The sequence below is a fragment of the Wickerhamomyces ciferrii genome, contig 00070 (assembly GCF_000313485.1).
Source record: "Wickerhamomyces ciferrii WGS project CAIF00000000 data, strain NRRL Y-1031 F-60-10, contig 00070, whole genome shotgun sequence".
Lineage (NCBI taxonomy): Eukaryota > Fungi > Ascomycota > Saccharomycetes > Phaffomycetales > Wickerhamomycetaceae > Hansenula > Hansenula ciferrii.
In genome coordinates this window covers 69993-82127 of record NW_011887670.1, presented here as the reverse complement: position 1 = coordinate 82127, position 12135 = coordinate 69993, and the positions used below count along the sequence as shown (strand labels likewise).

General features: G+C 29.9%; 4 protein-coding genes across 4 annotated transcripts; 1 reads left to right on the top strand and 3 right to left on the bottom strand.

Moving 5' to 3' along the window:
• Positions 1-416: 416 nt before the first annotated feature.
• Positions 417-2804, bottom strand: BN7_2731 (uncharacterized protein; the record flags this gene model as incomplete). Its single annotated transcript, XM_011276645.1, has 1 exon — positions 417-2804. The coding sequence occupies one exon, from the start codon at positions 2802-2804 to the stop codon at positions 417-419; it is 2388 nt and encodes a 795-aa protein (XP_011274947.1).
• Positions 2805-3724: 920 nt separating this feature from the next.
• On the top strand, positions 3725-4069 carry BN7_2730 (uncharacterized protein; the record flags this gene model as incomplete). The annotated part of the gene is made up of 1 exon (XM_011276644.1): positions 3725-4069. One exon carries the CDS (start codon positions 3725-3727, stop codon positions 4067-4069), a length of 345 nt encoding a protein of 114 aa, XP_011274946.1.
• An 86-nt stretch (positions 4070-4155) lies between these two features.
• On the bottom strand, positions 4156-8766 carry ARO1 (pentafunctional protein ARO1p; the record flags this gene model as incomplete). Its single annotated transcript, XM_011276643.1, has 1 exon — positions 4156-8766. One exon carries the CDS (start codon positions 8764-8766, stop codon positions 4156-4158), a length of 4611 nt encoding a protein of 1536 aa, XP_011274945.1.
• Positions 8767-9097: 331 nt separating this feature from the next.
• BN7_2728 (uncharacterized protein) lies at positions 9098-10672 on the bottom strand (the record flags this gene model as incomplete). Its single annotated transcript, XM_011276642.1, has 1 exon — positions 9098-10672. The coding sequence occupies one exon, from the start codon at positions 10670-10672 to the stop codon at positions 9098-9100; it is 1575 nt and encodes a 524-aa protein (XP_011274944.1).
• Positions 10673-12135: the final 1463 nt, after the last annotated feature.

The window sequence follows — 12135 nt, the reverse complement described above, 5'->3', positions numbered from 1 at the left end:
GGGTATATTATTAATAACCCAAAATAGCCTCCTTTCAACTTGATCTCAAGGATATGAAATTAGCGTGTATAGCTTATCTTTTTACATTTGTTATTGTGGATCAGATCAATCATTCGGACGTTCCACACTTTCTATAAAGGTTAAATAAACAAATCCATCAAAACCAGAAACTTATCAAAATAACCTTATAAACTTGTCCAACTCCTATCTTCATTGCTATAGCCAGTAACAGCTGTTCATGAGTCTGATCTTGTAACTAATGTTAGTACATTGCCTTACATTTCTTCAAAATGGTGTCAAAATCAACCCCATCGGATTTAATACAAATGTGGCTCATCATAAGTAAACATGAATATTAACAAGAAAACTATAAACATAAAATTAAAAATAACATTAATGAGATAAAAGTAACATAATCATATATCAAATCCAAGATTCCCATCACCATTCTTATCAAAAAATTTAACCCAATCAAACATATTTTCTTCATCTTCTTCTTCACTAGTCTTAACTGTACTACCAACACTTGGATGATTATCACCCAATAATGAATTTATAGGACCCATTGGATCATTTTCTAATTCTTCATTTATTGGCATATCACCACCATTCGTCCCTGGTCCTGATGTTCCATGTGGTCTTTGTAACATATATGAAGGTAAGAATCTTCCGAAAATTTTCATATCAAAATCATCCATCATACCAGGGACGTAATGAGATTGATCTAATGGTTGATTATTTGTTGGTGCTATTGCTGCTGTGTCTGATGGGTTTAGGAGTTGGTTATTGGTTGATGTTAATTGTGATGTTATTGGATCTGTTGCTGGATCATTCATACTTGATGGTGAAACAAATGTATTTGGGTTTGTAGTTATGTTTGGTGTAGTCTTTGTTGTAGTGGTTGATTTTGTTGGATTTTTTGGTTCCAAGACTTCAACATGAACGTTATTTCTATCATAATTTTCAAACATTGAATTTAATAAAGTATAAATTCTTTGAGCAGAAACTGATCTTTCCTTTAAAACACTTAGGATTCTTTTACCCATTTCAATAGTTTGAATAATATTTTCATCTGTTGAATCAACTTCTAAGAAATAATAAACTAAACATGCAACTGCAAAAAAAATTGTATGAATACTAAACCAATATGAACCATTTAATAATTTTTTATTAATCATTTCTTGAGCCAAATAAACAATTTGTTTTGAAATTTCAATACATTTTAAACCTTTTTCTAAATGACATGAACTTGTAGAATTCTTATTATGTTTAGCAATCTTAACATAATGAATAAAAGGTCTATAAAGCATGATTTTAACATGTAAATAATCTAAATGTAAAAGTTTATTTGCTTTTAAATATTCTAGGGGGGTATTACTATTTTGTTTTAATTGATTTGGTAATTCATATATCCAAATTTTTAATTCATTTTCTAAATTTCTTATAGTTTCCAAAGGTATAACAAAAATTGGATCTTGAGTCTTATAAATTTTTTGAACAATATGATTTAAGATTAATATCAATTTGGTATGGGAATTATTCATACCACATGATGATAGTTTCCCTAATTGTTGTGGTAATATACCATATTGATCTATATTAACATCATCTAAATCCTGGGGGAATTCAACATCAATATCAGTTTCATTAATAGAATTTGGTAATCCCAACATTGAATTAACATAAATTTCTAATTTATAAATTGTCCAAAATAATCTTTTTTTAATTTCTGATTCAATTGGGTTTGCAAAAGTTTGTAATTTCCTATGTAATCCTTGTCTAAGGGCAGATCTTAATGCTATACCAATATATGAATAACATGTACTTAATCTAGCTGAACATTGTAAAAATAAAGTTAACATGAATATAGTTTGAATAGATTGAATATCTGTTGAATTTGTAATATCAATTAATTTCCTACTTGCAATGAAATATTTATAACCTTCATCTTGTAAATATTGATTATCAATTGCATTATCACCTTTAGAAAAAAGGGCACCCACTGCAATAACAGAATAAATTAATGGTAATACTTTATTTTGATGATTTGTATATTCATTAGGATTTGTTTCATAAAGAGAATTGAAATCATTTATGAATGAAGGACGATGATAAAATCTGAATAATACACAAGCTTCATTCCATGTTTTATATATTAATTTTAATGCAATTTCTCTTGGTGGTAAAATGATTTTAATTTCAATTGGGGCAATTGAACGACCATGAATATGAGGATTTTCAATTGCATTATATTCTTTCAAGATGGAATTTAAATCAATAACACCATTTTTTTTATGTTTTTCTAAAACTTGTAAAAATAAATCAGTATTAAAATTTTCATTTTGAGTATCTAATTGTGGGAAGATTGTTTGAATTAATTGATCTTGGAAAGTATTTGAATTTGTTGGTTGTGCAGGTTTGACTGATGATTGTTTAGGGATTTGAGTTTGGTTAGACTCTTCCACTTTAACAGATTTAGATTGAGTTGGTTCATGATTGGCAATTTTAGCAGCAGTTGAAGCAGTAGCAGTAGAAGCACCAGGACCAGCACCAGCACCAACAGCTTCACTTTCTTTCTTTTGTCTCTTCTGAGCAGGAGCAGGAGCAGCCTTGTTATAAGAACACTCATAAGAATACACTGTGCAATGAATACATGGTTGTTTCCCATCACACTTCACTTTTCTTCGACGACATGTATCACAGGCCCTTGATACCCTTATTCTCTTCCCGGTCTGATTTTTCGTCTGAAGTTGCTGGAGCGGTGATATATAGTTGAGATCTTTGGACAAGATCTTTGGCGGCATCTTCTATACTGTGGGTGATGGCCTTTGGATTGTTTGCAATGTTTGATGATCTGTTGGTCTCAGCTGTCAAACGGTTGTTTATCTACAATGAAGTAATTTTTACTAATCAACAAAGGAAAAAAAAATTGGTTCAGTATGAAAAAATCAAATTTATATCAACGGTCCTAGGCAGAAAATGAAAAACTACAATGTAATTAAGTGTCAATTTGTTTATATATTTGCTATTCAGTCTTCTATTGTAATCTCTAGAGTGACTGGGTGTGTGATTCTAGAGTCTGTGGCAAAAAAAGCAGCATCAAAAGCGCTGTGCACAGAGTTTCGGATCTTTAGCTTTCTCATGACTTTATTCGTCAGTTCAATTGGATTACGAATGATTCCCTTTGATGCCCTATGTTCAACTGGATACTAAAGTGATTTGATAACAGTCTGGTTCATTGTGATGCCTCTTTCTTTCCGAATCTTTTAGCAACCAATTCGTTCAAAGAATGTCCTGGTTTTCTTCCTACTCGTTGTTCATAAGCATAGTAACTTAAAGTACCAATTAGAATACCGAAAAATGGATCGATTGTTCTATTTAAAAGACAATGTTAGTCTATTATTCCATAGTTGATGTCAGACACATTCACAACACTTACCTTGAGATCAAATATGGATAACTAGCCATTGTAAAGTTGTTCAATTTTCTGGGGTTCTCAATTAAAATCAAAAGTTCAATTTTGCTTTCTTAGAAGATTCAAAAACATTCAAAAATCAAGAAATTCGCGGGTATGAAAAGAACAAATTCGCGGGTAGAAGATACGCCAAAAAAATATATCATAAAGACGCGTACGTACTACGAATACGGAAGTTGAAGACTGGTATTATACAAATATAATCTCAGAATACCATAGTATACCATAGAATACTATTTGAACACCAAGATGGCAGAAGAAAGAAACATAGACCTCCAATCAGCTAAAACATACAAAGTCAACAGCATACCCTGTCGTATAAGATATACAGGCCCACATTCATCAATTCCAAAACATTTAATTAAAATACAAGAAAATCAAGAAATTATAACTTATTTACGTGGTAGAAAACTACATGGTAAATCAATAACCAACATAAAAGGGGTTGTATTGGCTAAAGATGATATGAGTGATGAAATAAAATCATTGGGTCAAGTTAATGAAGTACAGTATTATGAAAGAGAAGGTGTTAGTATTGATCAAGTTGAAAAGATTGATGAGTTTGTTAAATTAAGTGAATTGATACATGGTTGAGAATTATATGTTTAATCTAATATATTATTAATGTTTATAAAAGTTTATGTTAATCTATAAAAAAATCATGTAGTATGATTATGTCTTTAATTATTAACAGCTTCAAAAATTGCCTTATATGGTGCAATTGATTTATTCCAAATCTTAAATTGTGCAACACCTTGATTAACAAGCATTTCTTCACCACTAACAATATCCCAATTATATTTACTCTTTGCTAATTCCATAATTGGTGTGATTCTTGGTTTATAAGCACAATCTAATAAAATTGGTGTAAATCCAACAACATCTTTATTTGAATTACCTTTATTTAATAATCTTTCCAATTTATTTAATAATTTAGAATCAATTGATAAATCACTTGGAATACAACTTATTGTAACACCAACCGGTTCAGAAGATTCAATATCATCAATTGTTTCAAAAATCTTAATTTTTACATTTAAATCTTTGAAACTTTCTTTGATAAGCTCCAATTTGGTACATGTTCTATTAATCAAATAAATTTGATTACATCCCAAGTTATGTAATGCATAAATTGCAGCACGTGAAGTACCACCAGCACCAATAACTAATCCATTAACTTTGGAATCTTTAGAAATTGTTGGGAATCCATTAGCTAATAATGAATCTTTAATACCAATCCAATCTGTATTATCACCTTTAAATTTACCGTTACCTAATGGAATAACTGTATTAACAGCACCAATAATTGAAGCAGATTCTGTTAATTCATCTAAATGTTCCAATATATCTAATTTTAATGGAATTGTAACAGCTGCACCACCAAAGTTTGGAGATTTGATCAATTCAACAACTTTATTAACATCATCAGTTTCAAATTTTTCAAATGAATGTGGTAATCCTAAAATTTTATAACCTGTTGAATGTAAAATTGGTGATTTTGAATGACCAATTGGTGAACCAACAACATAAAATTTCTTTTGAACATCACCACCAATTTGATAAAATAATGAATTTAAAGTTTCAATTGATTCATTGAATGTAACTGGTGTTAATAAAGGATTTGTAACTCTTGATAAAACACCATTTCTTGAAGTATTATAAGAAATTAATGTTGAATCTTGGAATTTAGATCTAAATGATTCTAATTCAAAATTATCAACAATTGATGAAGCAACACCAACTAATTTAATTAAATCAGAATTAATAACTTGTGCAAATTTATAATAACCTAAGAAATCATCATTACCCCATTTCAATTCACCAGTAGAATCAACAAAAGTACCAATAACTTTAGTAAATCCTTTATTATCAATCAATCTTCTTAATAATTCAGCATCTAATGTTAAATCTAATGAAACAAAATCAACACCATTCTTAAAAGCAATGTTAATAATTTCTTCATAGGTTTTAAGATCTGAAGTTGGTAAAAATGTGAAAATTGTTGGTAAATCACTAAATTTTCTTAAAATTGCAATGTTTTGTTCAATGAATTTTTTAGAATATGATTTTTTCAAAACAATTTCAATTGAATTAGCACCATATGTTTTAGTTTCTAAAGATTCAGATTCATCTTCTAAATCTTCAATATCAATAACATAATTAAAAGATCTATCAAATTCATTAAAATTAACCTCATGTGAACCAATAATTTTAAAAATAAAATGTTCAAAATTTTTTCTCAATTCTAAAAATTCTTTATTTGAATTACAGAAAGGTGCAAAGAAATGGAAGTTTGAAGATTCATTGTATAATGGTTCTCTAACTTTCCAAACTTGTTCAATTTCTTCAACATATCTTGGTCTTGTAGCATCTTCTGATAAGAATTGAACTGTATGATCTAAATTACGTTCAATATATAAGACAATACCACCTTGTTGACCATATTTTTTCAGATCATCTCTAGCAACTGAACTTTCAATAATACCACCACCAGTTGAAATAACAGTCTTAGTTGGATTAGAATTTAAAGTTTCTTGGAAAACTTGTTCTTCTAATTCGCGGAATTTTGGCCAACCATCAGATTTGATAAATTCTCTAATATCACCATATTTAGATTCAAATACAGTATCTAAATCAATAATTTTATAACCTAATGATGATGAAATCCATTTACTTAAAGTAGATTTACCAGCAGCTCTCATACCAATGATTACAATACTCTTGTTATTAATTTTTGGTTTGACATCAACAATATGTGCAGGTTCATAACCATCTAATTTAGCACCTAATTCAGAATGTAAAACATCCCACCAACCTGGCCATGTTTTACCAGTACAATGTCTTTCTTCAATAGTAACTGGACCTTTTGGTGTAATACCAGCAAGTAATGAAAAACTCATAGCAACACGATGATCATCATATGAAAAAATACCATCTTCTGGAGTTTTCAAATCTGAAACTTTAACACCTTGAATTGAAATACCATCTGGTAATTCATTTGCAGTAACACCAAATTTATGTAATTGATGAACCATAGCTGCAATACGATCACATTCTTTAACACGTTGATTTGCAATACCAACAATATTTGTTCTATTTTCTTTACCATCTGTGGCAACAGCAGCTAAAACTGAAGCAGTTAAAAATGCATCAGTCATTGGTTCCATATCAACTTCTGGTAATGGTTTTAAACCACCTCTTGGTGGACCTGTAACAGTTGTTGAAGTTTCAGTTTGAATAACTTTACAACCCATTGGTTTTAAGACATCTCTAGCAAATCTTGCATCACCTTGTAATGAACTTGAACCAATATTTGGAACAGTAACAGTTGAACCTGTTAATGCAGCAAATGCCAATGGATAAGTTGATGAAGAAGCATCAGATTCAATAACAAATTCTGATGGAGCAACATATGAACCTTTTGGAATTTCATAAGTATAATTTGGTAATTTTTTAACTTCAATACCAAATTGACTCATTAATGCAATTGTCATATCAATATACAAGATTGAAATTGGTTTACCACCAGTCAATTTTAAAGTAACCGGTGATGCAGCATATGGAGCAGCCATTAACAATGAAGAAACATATTGAGATGAAATTGTAGCAGCTAATTCAATTTGACCACCTTTTAATGGAGTTGTTGAAATTTTTAAAGGTAATGAACCTTCATTTTTCAAATATGAAATTTCAGCACCATTTGATCTTAAAGCATCAACCAATGGACCAATTGGACGTTCAGTCATACGTTTATTACCTGTTAAGATAATATGGTTTTGATTTTCATGAGATTTAACTAATGTAGCGACTGAAGTTAAAAATCTTGAGGCAGTACCAGCGTTACCAAGGTAAAGCTCTTGGTTGGTGGATTTCAACAACCCACCAGTACCACGTATAACAAGAACTTCACCTTGGTTATGCCACTCTATTGTGGCCCCTTGCAACTTTCTAATAGCATTCAACATATGTTCAGTATCATCTGAATGTAATAAATTAGTAATTTTACATTCACCTTTTGATAAAGCAGCTAAAACTAAAGCACGATTTGAAATAGATTTTGAACCTGGTGGAATAATTGTAGCATTGAAACTAGAATCGTTTTGAAATGGGAAAACTTTAATTTCATCAGTTAAAACAACTCTTAAATCTTCATCATTAACAAATGAAGCAGATTTTTCATAACATTCACCAATACTTTTCAATAAAACAACTTTTTTCTTGGACCCATCATTTTTCTTATCAATAGCCATTTTTTGTAATAATGTATCAACTGGAGTTTGTTTATTTTTGATAATTTTTCTAAAATTTTTATCATCAATAGAAATTGGTAAACCATAAGCAGTGAAAATTTTAGCTAATCTAGCAACTGCAACTGGTGATAAGATACCCAAATATCTACTTAATTCAGCTTCTTTAACAGAACCAATGGCAACACATTCACCATGTAAAGCTTGTGGAGTTAAAATAGCTTCATAAGCATGACCAATGGAATGACCGAAATTTAACAAATTTCTTAAACCACCTTCTCTTTCATCAGCAGAAACAACTTCAGCTTTAACTTTAATTGATTCAGTGACTAATTTGAAAACATGTTCTTTAATTGGAGTTAAATCAGTATTACCTTGAGAATCTCTTTTTTTGATAGTTGATAAAAATTTACTTGAATTTTGTTCTAATCTAGTAAATTCTTCTTCATTCCAAATAGCTGCAGTCTTAATAACTTCAGCAATACCATTAATGAATTCTCTTTCAGGTAAAGTTGATAAGAATGTTAAATCAACGAAAACATATTGTGGTTGCCAAAAACTACCAATAAAATTCTTACCTAATGGAGTATCAACAGCAGTTTTACCACCAATTGAAGAATCAACCATTGATAATAAAGTGGTTGGGACTTGAACAACTCTAACACCTCTCATGAAAGTAGCAGCAACAAAACCAATCATATCACCAATAACACCACCACCAATAGCTAAAATAACAGTATCTCTAGTACAACCTTTTGATAATAAGAAATCTTCAATTTTAGCTTTAGTATCTCTAGTTTTGTTAGCTTCACCTGGAGAGACAACATATGAAAGAACTCTTTGATCTGGATTTAATTTACTTTGGAATTTTGAAAGATAAGTATCTAAATGACCTTTTTTAACAATATTTGAATCAGTAATAATCACATAAGTTGATGATTTTTCAGTGAGAAGCAATTGTTCGACAATGTGGTCCTGGAGATCGTACCCGACATGGATCGAGTCCTTTCCAAGGATCCTGACCTTCTCAACATGAGCAGCCATTTCAAAGTTCTTGTTGTAGTTGGAAGAAAAGTGAATGGATTAATTTACCAATATTGTTTAACCGCTGGATTTCTTTGAGCTTTTTAATGTTTTCAATTTTCACACGTTGAATGAAAATCGAGAAGTTTTTTTTTTTTTTTAATTTTTTTTTTGACTCATGATTATGTAAGCGATGATTCGTATATTATAGAGAAAGATAAATATTGATCATCAGATGAATAATTAATTTTTAGGCAATCAGGAGTCAAGAATCAAGATTAATGAGCACTTACCTACAAAATTAGAATGCTACTGCAGTTGAAATGATCACAATAATTGATACGCCATGAATTCAGTTAGAATATGGCTTGTTTAATAACGTCATATGTGGTTTATATCGAAACATGTTTGGGATTGGTTTAGCACTCAATGTTTCATTCTTTGGAATATCTGTAGTCTCTTCAAAAGATAATATACCAATAATGAATAAAGAAGTATTAACACCATTACAAACATTCTCAGAGGATAAAGTCTCGATCATCTTTTTGATAAGTGATCTGGTTTCTAATTCAGTAGCAAATCTTCTTTTTTGGATTTTAACATTATGTGAAGCAATTGCACCATCTGATTTTAATTCATATCCGTCAAAATTGGTTCCAGCTTGATCTAACTCAGTATCCAATCCTTGAGCATCATCATCATCTTCTAATTCTTCTTCTTCACCATCATCATCATCATCATCTGTATCCCAATTTAGATCATTTGCAAAAAGGTTTAATGGATTGAAAGCACCACGGATATGATCAAAACGATTCAAATTATAAGATGGTAAAGGTCTATTGATTTGATCATGTGATAATACATACTTGTTGTACGGATGATATGACCGAAGTTGTCTTTTATGAGAAACATTCATTAAATATTTTCTTTCATTCAAAGCATAAGATTTAAAAAGTTCAGCAATATGAATCAATTCATTAAAATACACTTTGGTGGGATAAATCTCATTTGCTGTTTTGAAAGGTTCCAGACTAAAGCTATGAGCATCAACATTTTTCAATACACCATTTGGATCAGACCATCTATCATTATCTTTATCGAAAAGTTGATGTGAATCAGTACCATAGAAAAAATCATTTGCTTTGACCTGAATTTTGACTGATGAACCATCAACTGGGAATGATCTTCCAGTTTTTCTTAATGTATCATTTATATCAGAATCATATATCAATTCTTGATAGCCATGTAATATTGAAACATCAACATATATAGATTTGAAATGTTCTTTAATCCTTGAATCAGGGTTATTGATTATATGAGAAAATATAAATTTAATTTCTTCATAATCAGTAATGAGTAATGTATCTTCATAAAGCTGTTCTCCAAAAAATTCATATTTAAAAGAAGTTGAAACATCATAAGAAACATCTAGGAATTCATATTCAAATTTTGAGCTTTGTAAACTTCTTTCATAAATTGATTGGGCTGATTCATATGGTTTAGATGGGAAATCTGGTCCATTTCTTAAGAAACAATCATCATTTTGTCTCATTTTTGAAGTAGAACTAATGACCAATAACAATTGTAAAGTTTTACCAGAATTAGCATAAGCATATGGCAACAATTCATTAAAAAACATATCATTTATTGAAAGAACCTCTTTTCTAACATGACCCTTCTGCATGATAATTTGCCAAATTTCTATAGGGAATGGACCTAAAAGTGATTCTTCTTCATGTTCATTTTTGGTTTTCAATTTCTTGAGAACATTGTCATTTAATGGCTTCCAGTATTGATTAAAGCGATGATACAATGGTAATAATGATACCTTGAATCTCCAATATCTAATAAATGCTGGTCTAATATAAATCATAAACTTCTCATTCTTGTTGATGTGAAATATACTTTCAAGTAATTCATAAAGCATAGTGAGAGGATTGATATTGTTTTCAATAAAGTATTTATATGCGAAATAAGCAGCAAATATTAATGATATACACAGGATAACTGGAATCATAGTTTCAAGTTGTATAATTTTTGATAAGTGTAATGCTTCTTTTAGTAATGTGAACAAATGATGAATATTCTAGTACTGGCTAATTTTTTTTGATGTAATTTATTAGTTCTTTGGTTGATATTAATATTTATGAATTGAGAACTTATAATTCAAATTTGGAACTTTTAAGATCTTTATGAGAGCTTTACGCCCTTATCTGATCAATGAAACAAACGGCATATCATGATCTTGAATTGCTATATGTTTCACATGTTCTAAACAATGGTTATTTGATTCCCAAGCAACTGGGTATAAGCATTCAACATCTTATATGTCCATGTTATATCTAATTTTTATGCCTTGGTTATTCATGAATTTGAATATTTGTTTATGATGAAAGTTGACCATTGTAAAAAAATTTGAAGTCCACTTGATAATTCGTATTAATTGAAGTATCATCGATGACACATTGATGGTTCATCTCAGAAGCAGTATGCTGATATGGTAAGTTGAATATAACGATTTAGTTGCATTTGAATGCTCTGATGTTTTAGTTGCATTGTGTTGATGTATTCGCAAAGATTAAAAATTCCAACCCGTTAGCGAATAATTGTTCTCCATACTTAAGGGATGCAACGATGTAACTGATCTCCCTTGATATTCAAATATTTGGATTGTTACTTTCCAGCTTAAGTTTAACATTTATGCATTATATCAGACGTATATATGTAATATTTATAATTCCATAATCAATATAGTAGATTAAGTCGATTATATCTCATGAAGGGGCAAACGAAATGTTTACGTCGTTTGTTTAAATTCAAATCTACAACAATTAAACCAACAGTATTCTCAAAAACAAATACCTTTATAGACTTAAATAACAAGTGTATAACAATCTCTTGCAAAGAATTATAACAACTTGAAATTCACTATAAAGAATTTTGTATATTAATCTCAATTATCCTTAATATACCATACAACGCCATCCTAAATTTTTATAGAGGCCGCACTAACCAAATTGATCAAGAGCAAACAATAGCTTCCTTGAAAATTGACCACATTGTACCCATGTTTAAAAACAAGCATATTAACTTTGTCGATCACGTAACAGGATTGCTAATTAAAAGACAATGATTTTAAAAAAGGTTAATGAACTAAGTACGTTAAATTTCTTTGACTTTTATTAAGGGAATTGTAGATTGTAACCAGATGCTTCCTAACCATTACCCAAAACGGAGCAATAGTATAACCACATTAAAACGTATCACTAGAAGTAACTATATATGAAATTATCCAACGAGTTAAATTCCCTAATTGGAATAGGGTCAAACCCTTCAGCCTATTGCATGATGCCTAATAATCTTGTTTTAAAAGGAAGCATAACCTGTGTT